Below are 23,453 nucleotides of genomic sequence, written 5' to 3' on the forward strand. Positions count from 1 at the left end.
AGCCTTGTGTTTACTACCAGGCAATATTGCCTTTCTGGTTTTATCCCCTTCTGTTTGTTTATTCCAAAGAGAAGAGAAGTAGTCCCCAAGGACCAGTCACCGACGGAGGCATTATATTGTTAACTCTGTGGCTTCTCCTGCCCAGCTCTACTGTGGATTAAAGCGCCTGGTGCTTTGGTAGGAGAAGCTATGACCGTACCTGAATGTTTCAGCAAAGTCCCAAGATTCTGCTGGGATTTCTGGCACTAGGATTTAATCTTCCTCAACTAGAAATGTAGATTAGTTACCTCCATACAAGTTCACTAACATATATGAAAGTTCTCCTCCTTTTCTTTAGGAAAAGACTTGGAAGCTCCCATTTTTGCATGAGGAATTTCATCTCTCTTTGGTATAATCAACCTATATTGCGAAGTGTTTAAAAAATTTCATGGTTGCAGCTTCCACCACTGTTCAGTTAAGTGATTTGTTGGCATCATTATGTTAGAATCTCTGAAGGAGAAGAAATCGGGGATGCAGCATGGATTCTAGCCTTCCTGTGTTTCTACACCGCCCCCCTTTTAAAAATTAGGGTATAAGTCTTAATGCTGTAAAATTTCCCCCTTTAAAGTGTACAGTTTTATATTCACAAGGTTGTATAACCATCATCACTATATAATTTGAGAACATTTTTATCACCCAAAAGGAAGCCCCATACCCACAAGTAGTTGCTCCTCATTCCTCCCTCCCACAGCCCCTGGCAACCATTAATCTACTTTCAGTGAACCTTTTATATGAATGGAGTCATACATTATGTGGCCTTTTGTGTTTGGCTTCTTTTACTTAGCATAATATTTTCAGTGTTCAAATATGTTGTAACATGTATCAGTACTTCATTCCTTTTTATGGCTGAATAATATTCCATTGTGTGGAGATATACCACATTTTGCTTATCCATTCACGAGCTGATGAAAATACATTTTTTTCCCACTTGGCTATTGTGAATAATACTGCTGTGAACATTCCTGTGCAAGTTTTTGTGTGAGCCTATGTTTTCTCCTCTTTGGGAATGGATTGCTGGGTCATGTGGTAACTCTGCTTAACATTTTATAAAGAACTTCCAACCATTTTCAAAAGTGGCTGCACTATTTTGCGTTCTCACCAGCGGTGTATAAAACCGGTCCCCTTTTTGCTTCTACTCTTCTTCAGGCTTTGTTGCTCTGGTTTGGGGTGGAATCTCCCTTAGGCTCTAGGAGTTTCATGAGCCCTTTGTCTTGATAAATGGGAAATATTCCATTTTCCTTTTTCCACAAGGTTTATTCTCCTTATATTAGACATTAGTGACAGGAAACCAAATAAGGCTTTTCGTCTTTTCCTCTCAAGGACTTCCCAATTCAGTGTTTGGAACTTATTATTAGATAATGGTGGGGAGAGGGAAAGGCCAGTAAAGAAAGTAACTGCTAGGAATTTGTGAATTTCCACAGCATGGTTCCTAACTTTAGAATCTAGGGAAAGATTATCTTGGTTTTCACAGCTTCTAGGATTTCTTCTTGCCCCGTCCTTTGACGCTTGGTATTCCTTGGATTTTGTTTCTAAGTTACTGCTCTTCTTTCCTTATATGTTTTCCCTGGGTAAGTTTATTCCCATCTACAGCTTCATCTGTCATATATATGTTGATATCTTCCAAATTTGCTCAGATCTTTCTCTTAGGCTTCAGATTTGCATATCTTTTGTGTGTCACTTATATGTTGTAGTCTCCCGAACTCACTCAGACCTCATTCCTGGGCTGTCAGGTTTACATAATGATGAATCTGTTTGGGTACGCCATAGATATCGCAGGTTCACTGCGTCTGAATAATTCCTCATTTTCCCTCTACCTATTAAGCTGTTCCTACTTTTGAGTTTACAGTTTCATTTGTTGGCTCTCATGTAGGCCGGAGAGTCTCCCCTTCTCCTTCGCTGTCCACATCCAGTCACCCAGTTCTGGCAGTTTTATTTTCTTCATATTTCTTACCTATTTCCTAAAATTTTTGACCTATCTTTCGCTGCCTTACTTCAGATTTCATCATCTTTCCCTGAGCGGTAGTCACAGCTTCATAACTAATCTTATGTCTTGTCCATCAGATTAATCTGTGCACCTGCCAGATCAGTCAGATGAGCACACGAAGTGCTCATCTAACCAGCAACTTTGAATTCTGTGTAGTCTTAGCTACTGAATACACATTCTGCTGTTTCTTGTTTTAATGCCTTATCTCATGTTGTCTCTTCTACTTGCAAGAGATGAGTTTGTCTCTTTGACGACTCTTCCAGCCATCCAGCTTCTCATCTTTGAATATTCATCTTAGAGCGAGGAGTAATTGCAGTAGTAATTGTAGACGTTTGGATGTGGTTCACCATGGGCCAGACACTGTTATATGAACATAACATGAGAATTCATTAAGTCCTCCCAACAATCCTTTGAGATAGACACCAGAATTATTCCTGTTTACAGATGTGTAAACAGAGGCACTGAAATTGTTACTTTGCCTAGGTCCTGCAGTGAGTGATTAGCTAAGTTCAGATTTGAACCCAAGCAGTCTGATGCTTGATTGCTTGCTCTTTGTCTCTCCTACATACTCTTTGTCAACGTACCTGATTCTCTGTGCTTCCCCAACCTCAAAAGTTAGTTATCTTCATCCTGCTTTTGTAGTAACCCAGGCATGGCCCAAAGTTAATCTGAAGTCCGTAGACAGATCTGGAGCAAATTTTATTTTTAACATTTTTGATCAAGGAGGCAGCATTATAGATTACTTAATTTCCAGCCCTCCCCCTCCCCCCATTTTTCTTAAGGAGACTAAGTTGGAAGTAATCACTTTGCATTATCCTGATCTTAGTCATTCATCTCTGTGAAGCCTTGTCTGAATATCTGGTTTTATTTAGAGATTTTTCCTTTGTGTTTCCATAATACTTTGTTACGGAATCCTCTAGCATTGTTCTCACTCTTTATTTTTTAAAAATTTTTTATTTAAATTCAGTTTAATTAACATATACTGTATTATTAGTTTCAGAGGTAGAATTCAGTGATTCATCAGTTGCCTACAGCATTCAGTGGTTATTACATCATGTGCCTTCCTTAATGCCTGTCACCCAGTTACCCCCATCCCGTCACCCACCTCCCCTCCAGCAATTCTTAGTTCGTTCCTGATAGTTCAAAGTCTCTTATGGTTTGCCTCCCTCTCTGTTTTCATCTTATTTTGTTTTTCCTTCCCTTCCCCTATGTTCATGTTTTGTTTCTTAAATTCCACTTATGAGTGAACTCTTTACTGTGACCGTTTATGTACTAATCTCCTTTTCTTGACTCCCTTGCTTGCCTGCTGGGGATAGGGAATAAGACTTACTACTTTATACTCCTCACTGCCAGCATGGAGGAGGTATTTCTGCTTGTTGAATGAACAGGGACGTTTGCTTATACCCATATTTAGATTAGCGAGAGAAGAGGATTAAGAGGAGTGTGATGAAATGGACTTACATTGGAAATTTAAGGCAGCGTATAATAATTGTGTGGAGCAGGAATTCTGGAGTCAGGTTACATGCTTTATCCTGGCTCCACCTTTTACTAATTTTGTGACCTTGAGTAAGTCTATGCCTCAGTTTACTGATTTGTAAAACATAAATAATAATAGAATCTACCTCACAATTTTGGAAGTGATGTGTGAGAGCTTGCTAAATAAATAAGCAACCTTCTGGAATCCAGAGAATTGATTATAATACTTAAATTGTATTTTGTGAAACATTTCTCCTCTGACTGTAGAACATCATAGGCAGAATGAAGCCAGTCCTGCTGCCCTATCCTCATTTTGATTCATGTAGTGATGGTTTAGAAAGGAAAATAAAAAATGTAGAGTAGAAGGTTGTAAACAAAATGGCTGGCAGTGAGTGTAGTTTTGTTAATAATAATAGCAATTATCATTTACTGAGGTTATGAAAGCTCCATTCAAGTGAAAGTACAAAGCACCTTTCAAAAGCACATAAAAATAGTTTAGAGATTATCTGACAGTTTAGACGATCTCATTGCTGTCTTTCATTCATTAGAAGTTGAATGAGTTTGTAAATATTCTTTTTCTAAGTATTCCTCTGAAGTAGAGAGGACATAGATTATGGATATTTCCCTGCTGAGGATACAGAGTCAGGGATACCTGACTCACTTGAAGTCATTCCATTGTTAGTCCTGAGGCAAGCTAGAGACAACGAGAAATTCCAGATGTGTTTACTGTTATAGTTCTAGAAACCATTTTCTATATATAATAGCATTAAAAAAAACCAGGTGGCCATAATGCCCATTCAACTCAGTCAAGCCCATTCAGCCCACTCAGTTTTGTAATGGGTTTCTGCCAACATGTTGATACTATTCAAATCTTTGTCAAAGGGGATTCCTTGAACTTCTATGCTTAGTCTGAACCATGGCACAGTGATATAAGTAAAATCCGCAATAGATTTCTTTTTTCCTTCGAAGCAAAAACACAAAACTTTTTAGTTGGACTCTAGGGTACACTCCCAACCATACCTCCTCCTTCTCGAATGTGCTTGGAATAGAATTTGACAGGTAGAAGTCACTTCTTAAAGTTCAGACTCCCCATGTAACAGATGCAGAAATGGACTGATATGTAAAACAGGTTTAAAGAGGCTTAAAGAAGTGACTTGTCCAAGGCCATGTAATTAGATCCCTGGTAATTAGGGAATTGGAATTCAGGTTTCCTGAGTGGTGCTTGGAGTAAACTGTGTTGATTCCATTAATTGATGATGTGGTTAGCCTGAGAGCCAGGTAAGTGCAAACATAACTCTCTTGAATTCTTCTGTTTAAGTAAACTGCAAACAGCAAGGAGACAATAAAAGAAAAATCTTAGGCTGTAGTGGGATACTTACATACTGAACCAGCACTATGGATAAGGGTCCTTTTTTGGAAAATCATGGCACAACCCTTTGGGAACAAGAAAGATCCATTTGTTCATCTGTTGATTCCATGCTGAGCTCTTATTGGATGCCAGCCACATTCTACTAGAATCTGGCAGCACAGTGATGAATAAGACAGTGTCCTTAAGGAGCTTAGCGTTTAGACAAGAAAACCAACATATAAATAAATATTAAAAAAAAAAAACCAGTGTGATTAGTTTGTTCATTCATTTATTCTTTCCTTCAGACTTTAACATAGCAGCCAGAGAGATCCTTTTTAAATGGGAGTTAGATCATATCACAATCCTCTGGTGGTTCTCCATTTTACTTGGAGTAAAAGGAGAGTCCTTAGAATAGCTTGTAAGGCTGAGCATGTTTGCTCCACTCTTCCAGACCTCATCCTCTACTACTTGCTTCCTTGATGAGCTCCTTGCTACTTCAGCAGCACTAGGCATGCTACCCTCTCTGGGCAATGCACTTCCCTTCAGAAGTGTACATTACTTGTTCTCTTATCTCCTTCAGATGTTAACTCAAACGTCAGGTTCTGGGTAAAACATTCCTTGACTGCCTTATTTACAGTTGCAGCTGTGGCTCAGCACTTGGCATGCCCATCTCTCTTCCTTGTGCTGTCTTTTTCCATTGCACTTCTAATCTCCTGTATAATTTACTTCTCTGTTTTGTCTGTCTCCCCATTAGAATGTGAACTCCACGAGGCCAGGACTTTCTGCTTTGTTTTCTGCTGTACTCTTTGCATCTAGAATAGTGCCTTGCACATGGTAGGCTTCAATCAATATTTGTTCAGTGAATAAATTCAACAAACACATAATATCTTCTATTAACAATGTGCTAGATTAATTATTTGGTGGAAGTAGTGACAAAGTGCAGTGCAATGGGACTGCAGAGAAGGGAGCAGCTAACCTGGTCTATGGGATTCGTTAGGGGGGTTTCCTGGAAGAACTGACCATTTTGAGCTGGATTTTGAAGAATCAGTAGGAGGTAGCCAGATGAAGAACGGTGGATAGGCTTCAGATCGAGCTTGATGGGATAGACTTGCCTTTGTTCAGGCTTTGATTTTCCTTAGGGTATGTTAAAATTTCAGTAAACATACTAGGAGTTAAATTTGTTTAGTACCTGAGAAGATTTGAGCATAGATTTTTGTAGCAAAATTGTATAGTTTAGTTTTAGTATCAGTGAAACTCTTCCAAGGGCGTTGGAAATGACCACAAATTTAGTGGCTTCATAGCATCACAGCTGGGTTTCTCAACCTTGGCGTCAGTGATATTGACCTTTGTGGGGGGTAAAGTTCTTTGTCATGGGTGCTGTTCTCTGCATTGTAGGATGTTTAACGGCATCGTTGGCATTTATCCACTAGATGCTAACAGTATGACAGCCAGAAATATCTCCAGACATTGCCAAATGTCCTGGGAAGCAGAATTGCCTTCCAGTTGAGAACCACCACGTTAGAATCACTGCATTGTTGGGGTCTAGACATTCCTGCCTTTAACAACTTTACAGGTGACAGGGAGGGGGAATCTTAATTTAGTGACCACATTTCTGATGCTAGAATTGGATTAAGAAGTTTGAAATTGGCAGTTCCTTATACATGGTATTCATATAACTAACTGTATTGAAGGTAGAAGTAGACTGCTTTTAAAGCAGCTTGGACCCTGCAAATTGGAGAAGAGTTCATAGAGGATGCAATTCTTGAGTTGTACTTCAAAGAATAAGGTTTATAATGGAGAGGGGCACATCTCAAGGGGATTATCATTGCCAAATGTGTTCATTTGAACTGTGTTCAGAGAGTTCTGGGAGTTGCCTGCTGGGAAGAAGGGACAGATGGTAAAACTGGGTTGTAGAGAGAAAATGTGTATGAAGGCAAAGGGGTCTAGGCTTTTTTCCTTTAGTGTGTATCTTCATTTCTCTTGCTACATAACACATTAGTACAAACTTAGTGTTTGCTTAAAACATTACAGATTTCTTATCTCTTAGTGGGTTGGGAGTCATGACTTCATCTGGGTTTTCTGCTGAGGGTCTCAACGGGACTATAGTAAGTTGGCTCCAGCCTCATCTGGAGGTTCGACTAGAGAAAGACCTCCTTCCAAGCTCCTTCAGGTTGTTGGTGGAATTCATTTCCTTGTGGCTCTGTGACTGAGGCCCTCATTTTCTTGCTGTCTGTTGACTGGAGCCACTCTCGGCTCTTCCAGGCTATTCCCAGGTTCTTGCCATATATTGTTCCGTAATTTGGCTGTTTGCTTCTTCAAGGTCAGCGGGAAAATCTCTCTTCTCGGTTGCCCAGGATGGCATCTTCTATAACAAAGTAATCAAGGGTATAACTTCCCCCACACCTCCTCCCAACACTTTTGCTGTATACTCTGTTGGCTAGGTTTTATGCACACTAACGGGGTGGGCATGACGTAATTGCATGGCTATCAAGAGACAATTTCTGGAGCCATCTTATAATTCCGACTCCTTAGAATTCCAAGGAGCTACAACTTTTAGCTCCTTGAAGGCAATGGCCAAGACTTTTTTCATTTCTTGCTCAGCATTGTATCTCTGGCGCCTGGCACATAGTAAGTGCCTTATAAATATTTGTCAAATGAAATGACATCAGTGAATATTTGGTAGACAGTTGAGTGCTGTTTATGGTTTCAGCTCCTATACTGGTAATTTCATGTTGGGAAGCAGTCTGGTTTCTCTGGCATTATTCATTTCTTCACTCTAGGTAAAACGATAAACATTTTTACCTGAAATATTAAAGTAAAACCTCAAATTATTTGTTTATTATCGCAAGCGTCGATCAAATCTATTATGTCAGAGAAATAGCACCTACTGGAAAAATAATTTAGGGCTACACTGCAGCAAACTAGCAGATTTCTTTCTTTCTTTCTTTCTTTCTTTTAGATTTTACTTATTTATTTGAGAGAGAGGGAGAGAGAACACCGAGGGAAAGGGAGAAGCAGACTCCCCGCTGAGCAGAGCCTGATGCAGGGCACGATCCCAGGACCCCAAGATCGTGACTTCAGTTAAGGCAGACGCTTACTCGACTGAGCCACCCAGGTACCCCAAACTAGCAGATTGCTTTTAACGGCCAGAAATGTTGGCATATTTGGAGTTTTGAGGGTGGTGGGTGGGTAGATTGTCTGAGGTTTCACATCTCTTGCTGGCTATTAAACATTTCAAAACATTTTAAAAATACTGATTGTTTTATGGTGTTATTAGTAGTCATAGTTTTTTTTTTTTTTTAAAGATTTCATTTTTAGGGGCACCTGGGTGGCTCAGTGGTTAAGCCTCTGCCTTCGGCTCGGGTCATGATCTCAGGGTCCTGGGTTTGAGCCCTACACTGGGCTCTCTGCTCAGCCGGGAGCCTGCTCCCCCCCCACCCCCCGCCTGCCTCTCTGCCTACTTGTGATCTCTGTCTGTCAAATAAATAAATAAAATCTTTAAAAAAAAGAAAAAGATTTCATTTTTAAGTAATCTCTACACTCAATGTGGGGCTCGAACTTCAACCCCAAGATCAAGAGTCACATGCTCTGCTGACTGAGCCAGTCAGACGTCCCTACCGTTGTTCCTCATACTAGTCATGGGAAACATCTATTGAGCAAAATTTAGATCTTGAATTGTCCATTGATAAAGTGCCATTTTGTCTTCACAAAATCAAGTATTTCTGATATCCAAGTCAATATTTCTCCACTAGACCTTGCTGTTTAGACTGGGTTTATGAGAATTCCAGTACGTGCCAAGGAGCGCTAGAAGCCACAAAGTAAGCATGGCCCATATTCCTAGACTATCAATTTTAGTGATATTTTCAAATGTAAAACTTCTTTCCTGTTAAAACAAATACAGATACAGTATATTATAGAATGGAAAATATGAATGAAGTGTAAAAGTAAATTTCTTACAGCATCTTACTTTAGGTGGCTCCTCCAACCTTCTTTCATACCTTGATTTATGGTCGCTCTCCTCTGCCTTTAGGTGTGTTCGTGGACAGAGAGGCCCTGTACTGTACCAGGCTCCCTTTAACTGGATCTTGGCAGATGGTAAGATTCGGAGACATTTCAGGTGGAGGTTAGTGGTACAAGAAAAACCAAGGGTGTCCCTTTGTCCAAAGGAGATATTTTATTATAGGAGGGAAAACCTGGTTTCCTGGTAGGTTGGTAGGGGTCTGGTTGGCTTCAGGTGGCCTCAGTTACTCATCAGGAGACCTCAGCAGGATAGCTGGAATGACGGACAACTGAGCCTTTCTACAGGTCCGTTATCCCAAGGTCCTTTTTTTTTGTTGTTTTTAAAAATCTGTGCCCCCCCCCCCCCCCCCCCCCCCGCCGCCGCAAGATTCTTTCAGTGATTCACATATGTTACAAAGAAAGTGACAGCAGAAGTTTTGCAAGGTCTCTTGAGGCTGAGGTTTAGAAGTTACTTTCATTACATTCTGTTGGTCAAAGTAAATCACAGGGTGAGGCCAGATTCAAGGGGTAGGGAAGTAGACTCTACTTGATAGGAGGAGCTGTAAAGACTGGCCTTTAGGAAACCCACCATGTGGGTGCCTGGGTGGCTCAGTCCTTAAGCATCTGCCTTCGGCTCAGGTCATGATCCCAGGGTCCTGGGATCAAGTCCCACATCAGGCTCCCCGCTCTATGGGAAGCGCGCCTTTCCCTCTCCCACTCCCCCTGCTTGTGTTTCCTCCCTCGGTGTGTGTCTCTCTGTCAAATAAATAAATAAAATCTTTAAAAAAAAGAAAAGAAAAAAGAAACCCACCATGTGATCATGGACAAGTTACTTAGTTCCTTTAAGCCTTAATTTTTTAAATTTGTAAAATGGAGATGATATTAATACCTACCCCTTGGGGTGGTTGTAAGGACGAAATATGTTGTCACATGAACATACAGCTGATAGTAAGAGCTCAGTAAACATCTATTATTCTTCTTGAATGTCTGCCTAATGAAATCCCGGTCATCCCTGGGACCTTCTTCCTTCCTGAAGCCTCTGTAACTTTCTTGTCTTTTGGAAAACAGACTTAGTGTCTCATTTGATGGTTAGTATGTATTGCCTTCTGTTACATTTATACATGTATACAGCGTAGCTCATCTGCTGGAGTTTGTAAGCCTCTGGAAGGTGCAGGCCAATGCTCATCTAATTTTTTGTAGGATTCCCAGTGCCTAGCTCGCAATGATGTTTTGTGAATGAATCCCCCTATTATTTAAAAGAAGATACAAGCATTTCTTTTCTGTTGTTTTGAGTCTAACAAGTACTTTCCTGTGCTCGCTTTGGCAGCACATATACTAACAAGTACTTTCCTGAAAGGAAAAATTAAACTCTCCCTCTATAGAGTCTCACTATTCACTGTTTAATGAAATTAGACATATTCACATGGAGATTTTAATTCTCGAAAGGAACAAAAAACTTAATTTTTGCTGGTCTAAAAAATAAATGAAGATTTAATGTAGAGTTATATTAGACTTAGAAAAAGATTTAAAAACAATGAAGTATGTTTTATTTTACTAGTCAATTTCAATAATTTTTAAATTCCAGGAGGTATGAACTCTGAACTTTACTAGATCAAAAGATGTCCAAATCTTAGTAAAGGGGTCTGTTGGTTTTCATACATGAAAGATTTTGTATATAGTAAAAAGTCTTTTGTTTTTCTAAGTTGTGGTCATTCCTTGTTGTGCAGATGTAACACTCTTAAGGAATCCTGTATAGGAATCAGGTCTGACTTGAAGTTAATGCTAATAGCATGAAGTCGGGGTACAGTGAGGAAAGGTGTAAAAAAAAAAAAAAAAATCTCGCATCTGCTGTTACATGTTGTTAACTCCCTCAGCAGACGTTAAATCATTTCAAGTACAATAATAGTGTGGGAGGTAAATTAACTAACCATTAACAATCTTATAAATACACAATTAACATGCCAACATTTATATGACACATTGATGGGGCAGCAGTAATTTTTGATTGGGAGTTTGCAGACCTTGGAGAAGCCTCAGGCTGTTGCTTATTCAGACAAGTTTTCACAGATTGCAGGTAAGGAGGCTTGAAGTCTGTCTGGCAGAGGGAAGTAGGTGTATAGAGGGTGTGAAAATCTAGGAAGGGAAACTTCCTTTTAATCATTGGCTGGACGTGAGCATTTTAAGTCATGTTTAAGATCCATCTCAGGTCCTTAGGGAGTGAAGAAGCTCATGCTTGGGTTATCTCAGTTATGGACTTTGTTTGCAACTGAAGTTGCATAAATCTCTAGGGGTTTTAAAAAGATGCAAGATGCTTACATGCAACTCGGAATTTAAAGTAAACCTTTCCTCTGTGGTTTCAGGTCAACAAGTAGGTGATCTCTGAAGTTTCTTTCTCTTGTAAAATTTTGTGACTTATTTTTAGATAATCATTATGTGCATTGCTTATTTCTTGCTGTTGTACAAATCACGGTTGCATGAGTCGAGGGAAGGCTAAGGGTCTAGTCTTCTGCGTAACACATTTCCTGTATTATGTCTTCTATGAAGACCCGTTCAGAAATTTCTCTTGGGACCCCAGAACCCAACGAACTCAACAACAGGATCTTTAAAAATCTCATTTATTATGACTGTTATAATTCTTTGTTACTTTTTATTTGGGGAGGTCTCAGACTTATTAACTGTCTGACTTTGGGCAAGTTTTTATTTGCTTCAGTTTTTTCTTCAGTAAAATGGGGATAAAAATATTACCTCATAGAGTTATTTTGAGAATTATGTGAATTAATCCATCTAGAAAAGAAAGAGCAAGTCTAGCTTTTGTAATAAATAAGGTTAGTTATTGTAATTGCTTTTTTGCTTCTGAGATTCTACAGTCTTCCTGTGGCAAATGTACAAGGTCTTATAACATTTGTCCAGAGTTCCTTACCCTTTGCCAGTTCTCTCATCTACTTTTTTACTATGTTGTATCTTGTGTTTTTCTTTAGCCCTTTGCAAACAAAGTTTGGAGAATTATGTGTATGAAGCTATTATTAAAAATATACTTGTATTGAGACTTAATAGCATTAAAACCTACTAAAAATTTACTCCCCTGTGTAGGGCATGTTCCAGGTTAACACAGGCAATTTACATGGTTATTAATGCACACAAATGGTCACGTAAAGTGGTAATAACATCTAGATTGCACCTGGAACAACACTTAGTACATAGTAGGAACTTCATAAATATTTGTTGAATGAATGAATGAAGTATAAAAGGTGACCCATCCAGTACATTTAAAATGGCTGTGTCACTTTGGGATATCTCATGTCCTCCAACTCTGTGTGGATGTCCCTTTTGTTTCAGTTTTGTAAAACAAATGTCTATGCTTTGAAAGGAACCTGGAGTTGAAAAGGGGGAGAATTTGTGAAAAGTAGGACATCTTGGGGAACAGACCTCCTGGGAGCTGAAATTGTTTATCTAGGTAGCCTAAAGCTATATAAAAAGGACCAGTTATCTCCAAGTCAAGAATTGGTAACATTCAGGGAAGATGTTCAGGGCCCAAAGAAACTGTATTTTTAAAAATGTAAAAGTAGCATTTCTAAACCATGTTTGTGAATCTCTCTCTCTCTCTTTTTTTTTTAAAGATCTATTATATTTGAGAGACAGAGATAGTGAGAGAGAGCAGGAGCGGGAAGGGATCCCAGGATACTGGGATCGTGGCCTGATCCTAAGGCAGACGCTTAGCCGACTGAGCCCCTGTGAATCTCTTAGACATTGATAGGTGTTGTTGTAGGAAAAAATGTTTAAGGATCAGATGAATTTGGGATTTGGGATGTTTTGTGTTATGAGATTCTTCACTCTTAGAGATTCACACTATGCATTAGTTATTTAAAAGCATTGGGGAGTCTGTAATTAAATAGCAAGAAGAAAATTTATTTAATTTTGTTTAATGTGTGGCATTTCTTAGACATTTTTTAAAAATTTAAAAAATTGTAATATATAGCAAAATTGACCATTTTAGCCATTTTCAAGAGTATAGTTCAATGACATTAAGTATATTCACATTGTAGTGCAACCATCGCCACCATCAGTCTCCAGAGCTTTTTCATCTTCCCAGATTTAAACATGCTTTAAAAATACTCTGCATTCCCCTGTCCCTCCAGGTCCTGGCGTCTGCCATTCTGCTTTCTGTCTCTATGAATCTGACTATTCTAGGTGCTTCATATAAGTGGAATCATACACTTTGTCTTTTTTGTGACTTATTTCATTGAGCATAATCTCCTCAGGGTTCATCCATGTTGTGGCATGTGTCAGAATTTTCTTCCTTTTTAAGGCTGAAGAACAACCTGTTATATGTATATACCACATTTTGTTTATCCATTCCCTACTAGCTATTTTTAATGACTGTGTAGTATTCTGTTACTTGCATGTGTTGTGACGTACTCATTACTGGTGGATGTTTAGGTTACTTTCAGACTTTCAGTATAATAAATAATCCTGAGATAAATATTTTTGCGTAATTATCTCCTGAGGGAAAATCCTACAAGTAGGGTTGCCCAGAAGGTACTCATACTTTGATAGATGATACCACATTACCCTCTAAAAAGTCTCAATTTTAATTCATTTTTACAGTGCACGAGAAGACTCATTTCTCTGAATCCTGCCAACGTTATGTTTTAAAAATCTTTGATCTTTGCACAACTGATTAGAGAGAATAACTTGTTTTCATCTGTGTTTGGAATATCTTTGTCTTAGAAATCAAATTTACCTTCAAATGATAATTTGCTGCTCTTAAAGTGATTTAAAACATTCTTTTGGTTCTGAAATGTAGTGTTGGAGTAAGTTGATGGTGTCCCAACAGGACAGGTTTTTTGTTTTGTTTTGTTTTGTTTTTAAGGATTTTATTTGTTTGTTAGAAAGGCTCGATCCCAGTATCCTGGCGTCATGACCTGAGCTGAAGGCAGACACTTAACCAACTGAGCCACCCAGATGTCCCCCAAAGTGACAGTTTTGAAAGGCACATTGAAGAGAGTCTCTTGTATCTGTATTAATGGAAAAGCAATCCTTTCTTTATATATGACATGCATATATATGACAAGCATATATATGACAAGCATATATATGACATGCTCATAGATGACTTATCTCTACAACAAAATTATATAGTCTTTGGAAGTCAGACAGCAACTGTTACTGAATTTTTGCCCTGGGTAAGATGCTTGTTGCCAAAAGGGATGTGGTGTGTCTCCTGTCCTTTTGGAACTTACAGCCTAAGTCTTCAAATACATGTCATGGTAGGTGGAAGGCACACTTCAGGGCAGACTTCTTGGAATTCTCTATGAGAACTGGTTTTGGATAATACTTGTTGAGTGAATCCTACAGATTCCTCATTATATGAAGTCATAGTATACCAGTAGAGAAGATATCTGCTCCTGTTGGGGATTTTGGGACCTCTGTTCTACAGGGGTAAAGTTAGGGACTTCGTATGTGCCTTCAGAAGTATTTGCTCATAACTCTTTTCTTCATAAGGGTTGATGGAGCAGATCTGTTTTCCTAAAACACACACACACACACACACACACGTATATATGTACACACACATATATGTATACATGTACACACACACACACACATTCTGATTCTCTTGAGGGTACTCAAGTATACTTTTGTTGCTTTGCCCTTTGCCATTTGACTTCTTGGTGCCAGAACACCCACTAAATGTGTTGCCTCTCCCTCAAGCCCTTGTTTTTTGCAAGGGATAGTTACTCAATATGAAATTGAAAGCACCTGTCCCTTTGCTAGTGACTAGTGCCTTTACTGTCCTGGGGGAGACACTGTGATTGCTACGAGGATGTCGGCAGTTTTGACCATCTGTGATGTTCTGATTTTGTTACAAAACAAATATTCTCATTTATAAGTAATTCCATGATTGTATACATCTCTTTGTGGTTTTATAAGTAATTCTTATTTTTACAGGTGAAATTTAAATGCTCCCCTGTGATTCTGTAATGTTTTCCTGATTAATACATTTAAAATGGTAGGCTGACAATAATATTTCTGAGACTTGGAGGGATCTCATTGTATTAGGAAATACACTAGGACAGTATTAGGTTCTAAACTTAAAAAAAAAAGATTTATTTATTTATTTGTCAGAGAGAGAGCAAGCACAAGCAGGGGGAGTGGTAGGCAGAGGGAGAAGCAGGTTCCCCACTGAGCAAGGAGCCTGATGCAGACTCAGTCCCAGGACCCTGGGATTGTGGCCTGAACCCAAGGCAGATGTTTAACTAACTGAGCCCCCCAGGCATCCCTTGATTCAGTGGTGCCTTACCTTGGCATTTCCCATTAGCCTCAGTGTAAAATAACGACTCACTAAATATATTTGAAGGAAAAAATGAAGATTAGTGTAATTCATTTGATTAGAGATGTTCCTCAGTTAAACTTTCTCTTAATCTTAGTATCTTTATTATAAGATCTACCAAGTGATGTCAGTAGAATGTTACTAGACAAAAATTTTTAAAAACCTCTGTTGGTTATAATGATTTATTAGCTAGATTTTCCACTATGTTCCTTTTCTAGAAGAAACAAATGACAAGAAAATCTAGTGTTGTAGGTCTTTCTAAAAATAAAACTTTCTGGGACTGTTCTGGGGACATAATCATTTCAGCTTTCATGTTCCTTACATCTCATAATGATTTTAGAGGAGGAAAAAGGTGACCCAGGTGACCTGCAGAGTCCTCTGTCAGAAAGGAAGCACACATTTTTTTATGTGCTGTGCACTTACTAAAGAAGAATGAATATTGATATATTTTAGGATTATTTTAAATAGAATTGAAAGCTGAAGTTAGCAGTGATTATTTTTACCATCATCTTTGTTATTACTAATTGCAGCCAATTTTATTATGTGTCAGGTGCTCTTTTGAGCACTTTCCCTACATTATCTTATATATCCTCTCATTCCTGGAATTCCGTTTTATTAATGAAGAAAGAAAACAGGCTCAAAGAGGTTAAGGTTATTTTGACTGAAATCACATAGCCAGCAAGTGGTAGGATGAGGATTTGAACCCAGTTCTACCTGTAGGTCCTTATCCTGACTAGTGTCCTCTAATACAGTAGCCCCCCCTCATCTGTAGGGGGTGCACTCCAAGACCTGCAGTTGATGCCTGAAACCATGGATGGTACCAAACCCCATGTGTACTATTGTTTCTCCTGCACATACCTAGCTATGATAAAATTTAATTTTCGAATTAGACACAGTAAGAGATTAACAACAACAACAACAATAAAACAAAACAATTACAACAATATACTGGAATAAAAGTTATGTGAATGTAGTCTCTCAGAATATCTTATTATACCATGATCAGTGTTCTTGTGATGATGTGAGGTGATAAAATGCCTACATGATGAGACAAAGTGAGGTGAATGACATAGGTATTGTGACATAGCATTAGGCTACTAATCTGTTTTTTTAAAGATTTTATTTATTTGACAGAGCACAAGCAGGGGGAGGGTTAGAGGAAGAGGAAGAAGCAAGTTCCCCACTGAGTGGGGAACCCCTTTCGGGACTTGATCCCGGGACCCTGGGATCAGGATCTGAGCCAAAAACAGACACTTAATCTACTGAGCCACCCAGGCTCCCCTAGGCTACTATTATTGACCTGATAATACATCAGAAGGAGAATCATCTGCTGTTGGACCTCTGTTGATCACGAGTAACTGAAATTGCAGAAAATGAAACCACAGATGAGGGGAGACTGCCGTATTTTCTTATTTGAATATTCCCATTAAACTGAGAGGGTATCTTAGTTTCCAGAATAAACATCATATTGTTTTCAGAATAAACATCATTTTAGTTTCATCAGGATTCAGGAAGCAGTTCTTACGTTGAGGTTTCTAAGAAACTAATTTGGTAGCAGAGAATTTTGATTAATAAAGTTTATTCTAAAGGCACAATGCTAGGACACCTGGGTGGCTTAGTCAGTTACACATCCTACTGTTAATATCGGCTCAGGCCATTGTCTCGGGGTCCGGAGATTGAGCCCTGTATCAGGCTCTGCACTGGGCGTGGAGCCTGCTTGAGATTCTCTCTCTCCCTCTGCCCCACCGTCCCCCCTCTTAAATGAAATGAAATAAAATAAAAGCACAATACTATCTTAAACCAGAGGAAAGGTAAATGTATTTATTGAACAAAATTACTTTAGTGGTTCATTTTTTATTAATCCTAGTAACTGAAGTATTGTCTGTGTTCTTTTAGTTACCTCACAGCCATGTGACAAAGGGGGAAATGTAAACGAAAGAAGTACAGGTTCACACTTCTGCACATAATTTGAGGAAAATATGACTTGTTCCCCCATGACCTTATAAAGTAATGAGGAGACTGAATGAAATTGAAGGGAGAAAGAAAGGAAAATTTATTGTTTTAACAGTAATTATGTGCTCTGAGTGGTCTAAGGAGTCACTATTATTTGTTTTGCAAGAGAGGAAGCCATCCTCTCTGATACCATGGAGATCTCATTGACTAGAGCTGTAGCCCCTAGTGCTTATAAGGATTTCCTTTCAGCCTAGATTTAATCCTTGTAAGCTCCTAGGTACAGGGATAAATGTTGATTTTCAAGGTACCATTTTACTAATTTGAATTTGTTTGAAAAATGATTCAGTCATTTTCTTCCTCATTCTTAAATATTGCTGTGTACATCATGTTTCTAGGGAGGTGAGCACGTGAAACAATATGAAGAGGAGAAAATAGCCTTTTAAGGAAATTGGCCCACAGAAAGGATGGCCTTCTTGGACAATCCAACTATCATTCTAGCTCATATTCGACAGTCACATGTGACCAGTGATGACACGGGAATGTGTGAGATGGTTCTCATTGATCATGATGTTGACCTAGAGAAGATTCATCCTCCTTCAATGCCTGGAGACAGTGGGTCAGAAATTCAGGGAAGCAATGGTGAGACTCAGGGCTATGTATATGCCCAGTCAGTCGATATTACCTCAAGTTGGGACTTTGGTATTAGAAGACGCTCAAATACAGGTAAACATTGCCTTTTAGTCATGTCTTCTGAACTTTAAATCAGTCAGTAATCTTACAGAACAATGCATAATGTTGGAATAGGTTTAGTGGGGAAAGTTTCTGTGTATTAACAGGAACATGATTAAACAACATCTCCCTCTCTCTGAATGGAGATTGCCTCTGGAATGATGCTACTAGAAGGAAGTAGAAGACAAATAGATGAAAAAGGTGACTCTGAGAAGCATGTTGGATGTTGTGTTTCTACAATGTCCTCATGTAGAAAGGGAAGTAGACTTATTTTGAGTATCTTCACAGAGCAACATTAGTCCCAGTGTGTAGACTACCTGGTGGCAGTTTTCAGGTTGACATAATAAAGAATCTTTAATACGGAGAGTTGACCAGCCAAGGAGTGCTGCTGCTGGAGCCTTTTCTTGGCCCTGGAGGGGTTGGGGGGAGCTGGGCAGGGGATTGGAGGTAAACACCTGAATATTTGTTAGGGCTACTGTTAATAGGAATTCCTACACTGGGTGTGAGACTAGAAAAGATGCCCCTGCTTTTAATATATTATCTTTATTAAGTTGCTCTCTACCCTTTGATCTTTGTGGCTTGAAAATGCTAAACTTTGGTACACACATATTCAGTCATTAGCTCTTAAAAGCTTATCATTACCTATTTTCTAGCTTATTTGTTTTGGAAACCTTTCAAGGCGAATGTGATGAACCAAGGCCTTTACTTAGATAAATTATTTAGAATATGTAATGTAGTTCTAATATGACAGGGTGTGCTAGGAGGTGATTTTTATTACATAATCAGAAATAAAATTTCTGCTAATCAGTAGCAGTAACCTGCTAACTTCCAGGAAAAGTAATGACAGGAGATGTGGTAAAACATTTAAAATATTTGCATGTTATATTTGTGGTCCAAATGTAAAATGCACATAAAGGAGTACCGCAGGATACAATATACAATGCAAGGCATGTTAAGGTTTTGGTTCAGAATTCAGCATTCTGTGATATCTCCAAAGAATAATTTGCTCTCATGATGATAATAATTAATAGCATTTCCCAGTATCTCAAGGAACTTTTATCAAAATAGGGTTTGAGTGAAGGTTTGAATATAATTTAGAACCATTGATTTTCAGTTCTATAGTTGAAACTGACTTCCTTGCAAGTTATTGAGATGATATCTTATATGACAGGTTGAATGGATTTCAGTAGGAGAATGCTGCTAAATTGAGAGTTTTATGATTATATTACTTTGGCTGTACCCTTCACATTTATTAATTGCAATTGAATGTATTTTCCTTCAATGGCGTTTGGTTCAAATGTGACATTGTCAGAATGCTTTTGCTGGCACAGTTTACATTTACGGCAAGATTAGTTTCAGTGTTTCCTTACCACAATGCTAAGGTGAGGGTATATGATTTTCTACATTGCAAGAAGTTGAAAGAGAAATTTACTTACTTATTTTTTGTTACCATTGTGCCAGGAAAGGAAGTTGAAGATTAGCCAGAGGAAACTAATCTCAAGAAATGGTATCAATTATGACTTTCTTTTCCATTGTGGTTTCCATATGCAGTAGTTGTTAATATATGCTAAACAGTATTTCTTTAAAAGATCGGTTCACTGATTTTTGGAGGTTGATCGGCCAGTGGTAATATAATCTCACAAATGCATGATTTTAGGTGATGCTTTTGTTATTGTTGTTGGAATTTCTTAAGATAGCACTTAGATGCTAATAATTACAATTGTGGTGTGTCCTAGTGACCAAAGAATTTACTTTTTAATCCTTTCAGCATATCTTAAAATTTTGTATAAGAAAAATTATTCTTTTTAAGATTTGACTAATGTTACAAAGATACAAATCATTTATTTTACTACCTATAAACTGTTTCAGCCCACTGAAGAAAAGCTATGCTAATTTATATAGCTTTGACATTTTATAATTTTCATGATTTTTAGATAAAGGATTTTATATTTAAAACTTTAATAGTCTAGTCTGAGTTCATTTATCTTTAATTTTTGAAACGGGTAGAGTAATTCATAACAGTAATTTTATTCCTGTAATGTAATATTCACTTCAGTTCATTTGTGCATTAAAATTCCTTTAAGACCGTTATTAATGATTTATATAATGAAATGTCATATTAATCACAGAAGTTTTCACATTTTATTATTCTCTTCCATGTTAATACTATCTTTATGATCTCTATTAATGTTTTATATCCTCTAATTTCAATTATAAATCAAGAATATTTTCATGTTTTTGTTGGTATTTGCTTTTCAGGGGTGCCACCTTTAAAATTTTATGACTTTTTCCCTACATATGCAATATAAAACATCTTTATTCATATAAAGGTAGTTAATTATGTCTTTGTTTATAGTAAACTTTCATTGACAAACTTATAGTTATAATATTTCTTTTCAAGCTCAAAGATTAGAACGACTCCGAAAAGAGAGACAAAACCAGATCAAATGCAAAAATATTCAGTGGAAAGAAAGAAATTCTAAGCAATCAGGTAAATGGAAATAATTTTAATTGTTAATTTGTGATTTGTATATTTAGTTTATATTAATAAGTAAGAGCTTTTATTTTTTAATTCATCTTTTTAAATCCTCTGAGCAGATACCTTTTGTGTTTTGAGCTTTGAATGCTTTCACTTGGGTGCTTTGGACCCTTGATGCCATGTGTTCTTTAGGTCTTGTGTTTTTGGTCACTCTTCATTCTGGGTCATAGGAATTGGTGTGTGCAAGGCACATTTTGTACAAACTCTCATGCCAGTACCTTGTTCTTAGTGCCAAGGAATACCTATGGTTTGGGTGGGCCTCTGGGTTATAGATTCCTCCTGGCAGTTCCAACCTAGACTTTCCTTTGCCTCATTAGTGGCCGCAATAATAATCTTTTTTGCATATGCGCTGATTCTTTTCCTTTAGCTTAACAAGCATTATAGTGCTGGTATTATCAGCATTTGTGGTTTATGTTCATATGGTATATGTAGTAAAAAGCTGGCCATATTACATATTTTCAAATCTTCAATCTCAGCAAGAAGAGAAAATTTAAAACAAAACAAAATAAAATGCTGTTGAAGTTTTTCCTAATGTTTATGTCATGTGTCCTAGATTTCCTCTTTTTTTCTCCTTTTAAAGAAATGTCTGCACTTTGTCTTCTATGTCTTCCAGCACCTACTACCACGCTGGCACGTAATAGATGTCCAATTAATTTTTGTTGACTGACTCCTTTGCTACATTCTACTTATAAAACTAACAATATTAATGACTGTTACATTAACATCAACACCTACCTAGTGCTGTTCTAAGCACTTTATACACATTACCTCCAATGTAGTGATCTTACAAGGTATAGCTATTGCTATTGTTAACAGATGAGACAGAAACTCAGAGAGCTTTAACTTGGTAAAGTGATAAGCCCAGAAAGTGGTAGTGCAATAGAGCCATATTGTGTATCTAGCTCTATCTGCAGCTAAAGGCCAATCTCTTTCTGATAAAGAAACTATATAAAGTGGTTATTGCTTTTTCCTGCTGTGGTTGTAAACCACAATGGGGTGTGCTCAATGGGTGTGATTTTCTTAATGAAATGACAACTGCATAGAACCAGAAATCTGATTCACTTCTTTCTTACGTCTCATTTCCGCAACTTTCTATAGTTCTCCTTGAATATCTATTTAGTTTTGCTCTTGATACTTTAAAAATCTCTCTAGGCTGGCCTTTTCTGTTGATCCAGTTAATACTTCTCTCTTGTATTTATCACAAACCTGAAAAGCTTTATATTGTTTATCTTGTCCCCTTCCTTTAAATTTTTCATGTATCTAATGCCTTTTCTATTCATCTTTTCTTAATGAATATAGAGCCGATTTATCTAAACTCATCTCTCCAGTTACCCTTTGTTTTGCCTTCTTCATTTCCTTATCTTAAGACAATTACAAATAAATAGGATGAGTAGAGCACCTCAGATCTAACTGCATTAATCCCCTTTACCACGTGGCAAATTCTTGAACTTAAATTTCGATACATCTCCCACTTACTCCTTAAAGTCTAATCCATTTTAACTTCTGTTCAGTGTTTCACAGAATGTGCTAGAGAAATAAATAGCCTCCTTTTTGCTTTCATTTGGAGCCATACTGTTCATTATTTGTGTATACTTCTCTCTCCCTCAGTTTCCATCCCTCTTATTTCCGTCTCTCACAGATTTCAGTAATTGACCCTGTGATCTTACTGCTGGAAAAGCTCCTTCTTAATATACTTGTCCACCCTTCGAGATGTTGACCTTGAACCAGCCCAGTGAACCTCATCAATGCACAGAGGAATGGTTTTGAATTCTTTGTTCAGCTGGGTTCCATCATTACCACAGGTTGGCACTCTTGGTGTCCTGAAATGTGTTAGAAGAGTGGAGTCAGCAGCAGTCCAGTAAACACTGTTTTCATGCAAGTCTCAAGCACATACTCTGTTTTGGCAAGAAATGCCACAGCCAGATCCTTTCGATCTTCATTGGGAATTTTGGTTAGATAATCCTTTATTCATTCTCTCATTCTTTTTCTGCTCTTTACATTTCGTTAAAAATATTTAAATCTGGATGCCTGGGTGGCTGAGTTGGTTAAGCAGCTGCCTTCGGTTTAGGTCATGATCCCAGCGTCCTGGGATCAAGTCCCACATCGGGCTCCTTGCTCAGCAGGGAGCCTACCTCTCCCTCTGCCTCTGCCTGCCACTCTGTCTGCCTGTGCTCACTCACTCTGACAAATTAAAAAAAATTTTTTTTAAAAATCTGTTCTTATTTTTTATTTTATTCCCTACTAGAAAAATCATTATTATGAATGTGATGACCCCCCCTGCAATGTTTTTCTGCATCCCGTCCATCCTTTAAGATATAGCAGAAATGGGGCGCCTGGGTGGCTCAGTGGATTAAGCCGCTGCCTTCGGCTCAGGGTCTGGGATCTGATCTCAGGGTCCTGGGATCGAGTCCCTCGTCGGGCTCTCTGCTCAGCGGGGAGCCTGCTTCCCTCTCTCTCTCTCTGCCTGCCTCTCTGCCTACTTGTGATCTCTGTCTGTCAAATAAATAAATAAAATCTTAAAAAAAAAAAAAAGATATAGCAGAAATGCATTCTTTTCATAGAAGGTTGGAAGGGATCTGAGAAGCTCTCTGGTCCATACCCTGAAGTTCTCTATGAACTTACTGAGATCACATGATAAAGGGAATATCTTAGAGTAAGATCCTAAATGTGAATGTGGTTGTTGGAAGACAGCTTTGTCAGGAACAATGTCAAATCAAGCCCTGGCATATATATATACTCACGTGTGTGTGTGTGTGTGTGTGTGTGTGTGTGTGTGTGTCTGTGTGTATACACATACACGTAAATATATATATATATAAAATCTTAAAATATAATATATTTTTAGGTATATGTATAATATATATGTGTATATATTTTAAGATTTTATTTATTTTTTAAGTAATCTCTACATCCAGTGTGGGACTTGAGCTCATGACCCCAAGATCAAGAGTTGCATGCTCTTCTGACTGAGCCAGTCCAGTGCCCCAAGCCTCGGTATTTTTAATTTTATTGTTTTGAAATGGTGTTGGTATATTCTTTGCAAAATTTATTATTA

General features: G+C 38.0%; 1 protein-coding gene across 1 annotated transcript in view; it reads left to right on the forward strand.

Moving 5' to 3' along the window:
• The window catches only part of MAPKAP1 (MAPK associated protein 1), a 243,964-nt gene that overhangs the window by 9,909 nt on the left and 210,602 nt on the right, over window positions 1-23,453 (forward strand). The window contains 3 exon segments of the mRNA XM_032308575.1: window positions 8,878-8,942; window positions 17,526-17,853; window positions 20,261-20,350. Coding sequence (XP_032164466.1) covers window positions 17,595-17,853; window positions 20,261-20,350 — 349 coding nt within the window. The 5' untranslated portion in view covers window positions 8,878-8,942; window positions 17,526-17,594.

This window comes from Mustela erminea, chromosome 12 (genome assembly GCF_009829155.1).
Source record: "Mustela erminea isolate mMusErm1 chromosome 12, mMusErm1.Pri, whole genome shotgun sequence".
NCBI lineage: Eukaryota > Metazoa > Chordata > Mammalia > Carnivora > Mustelidae > Mustela > Mustela erminea.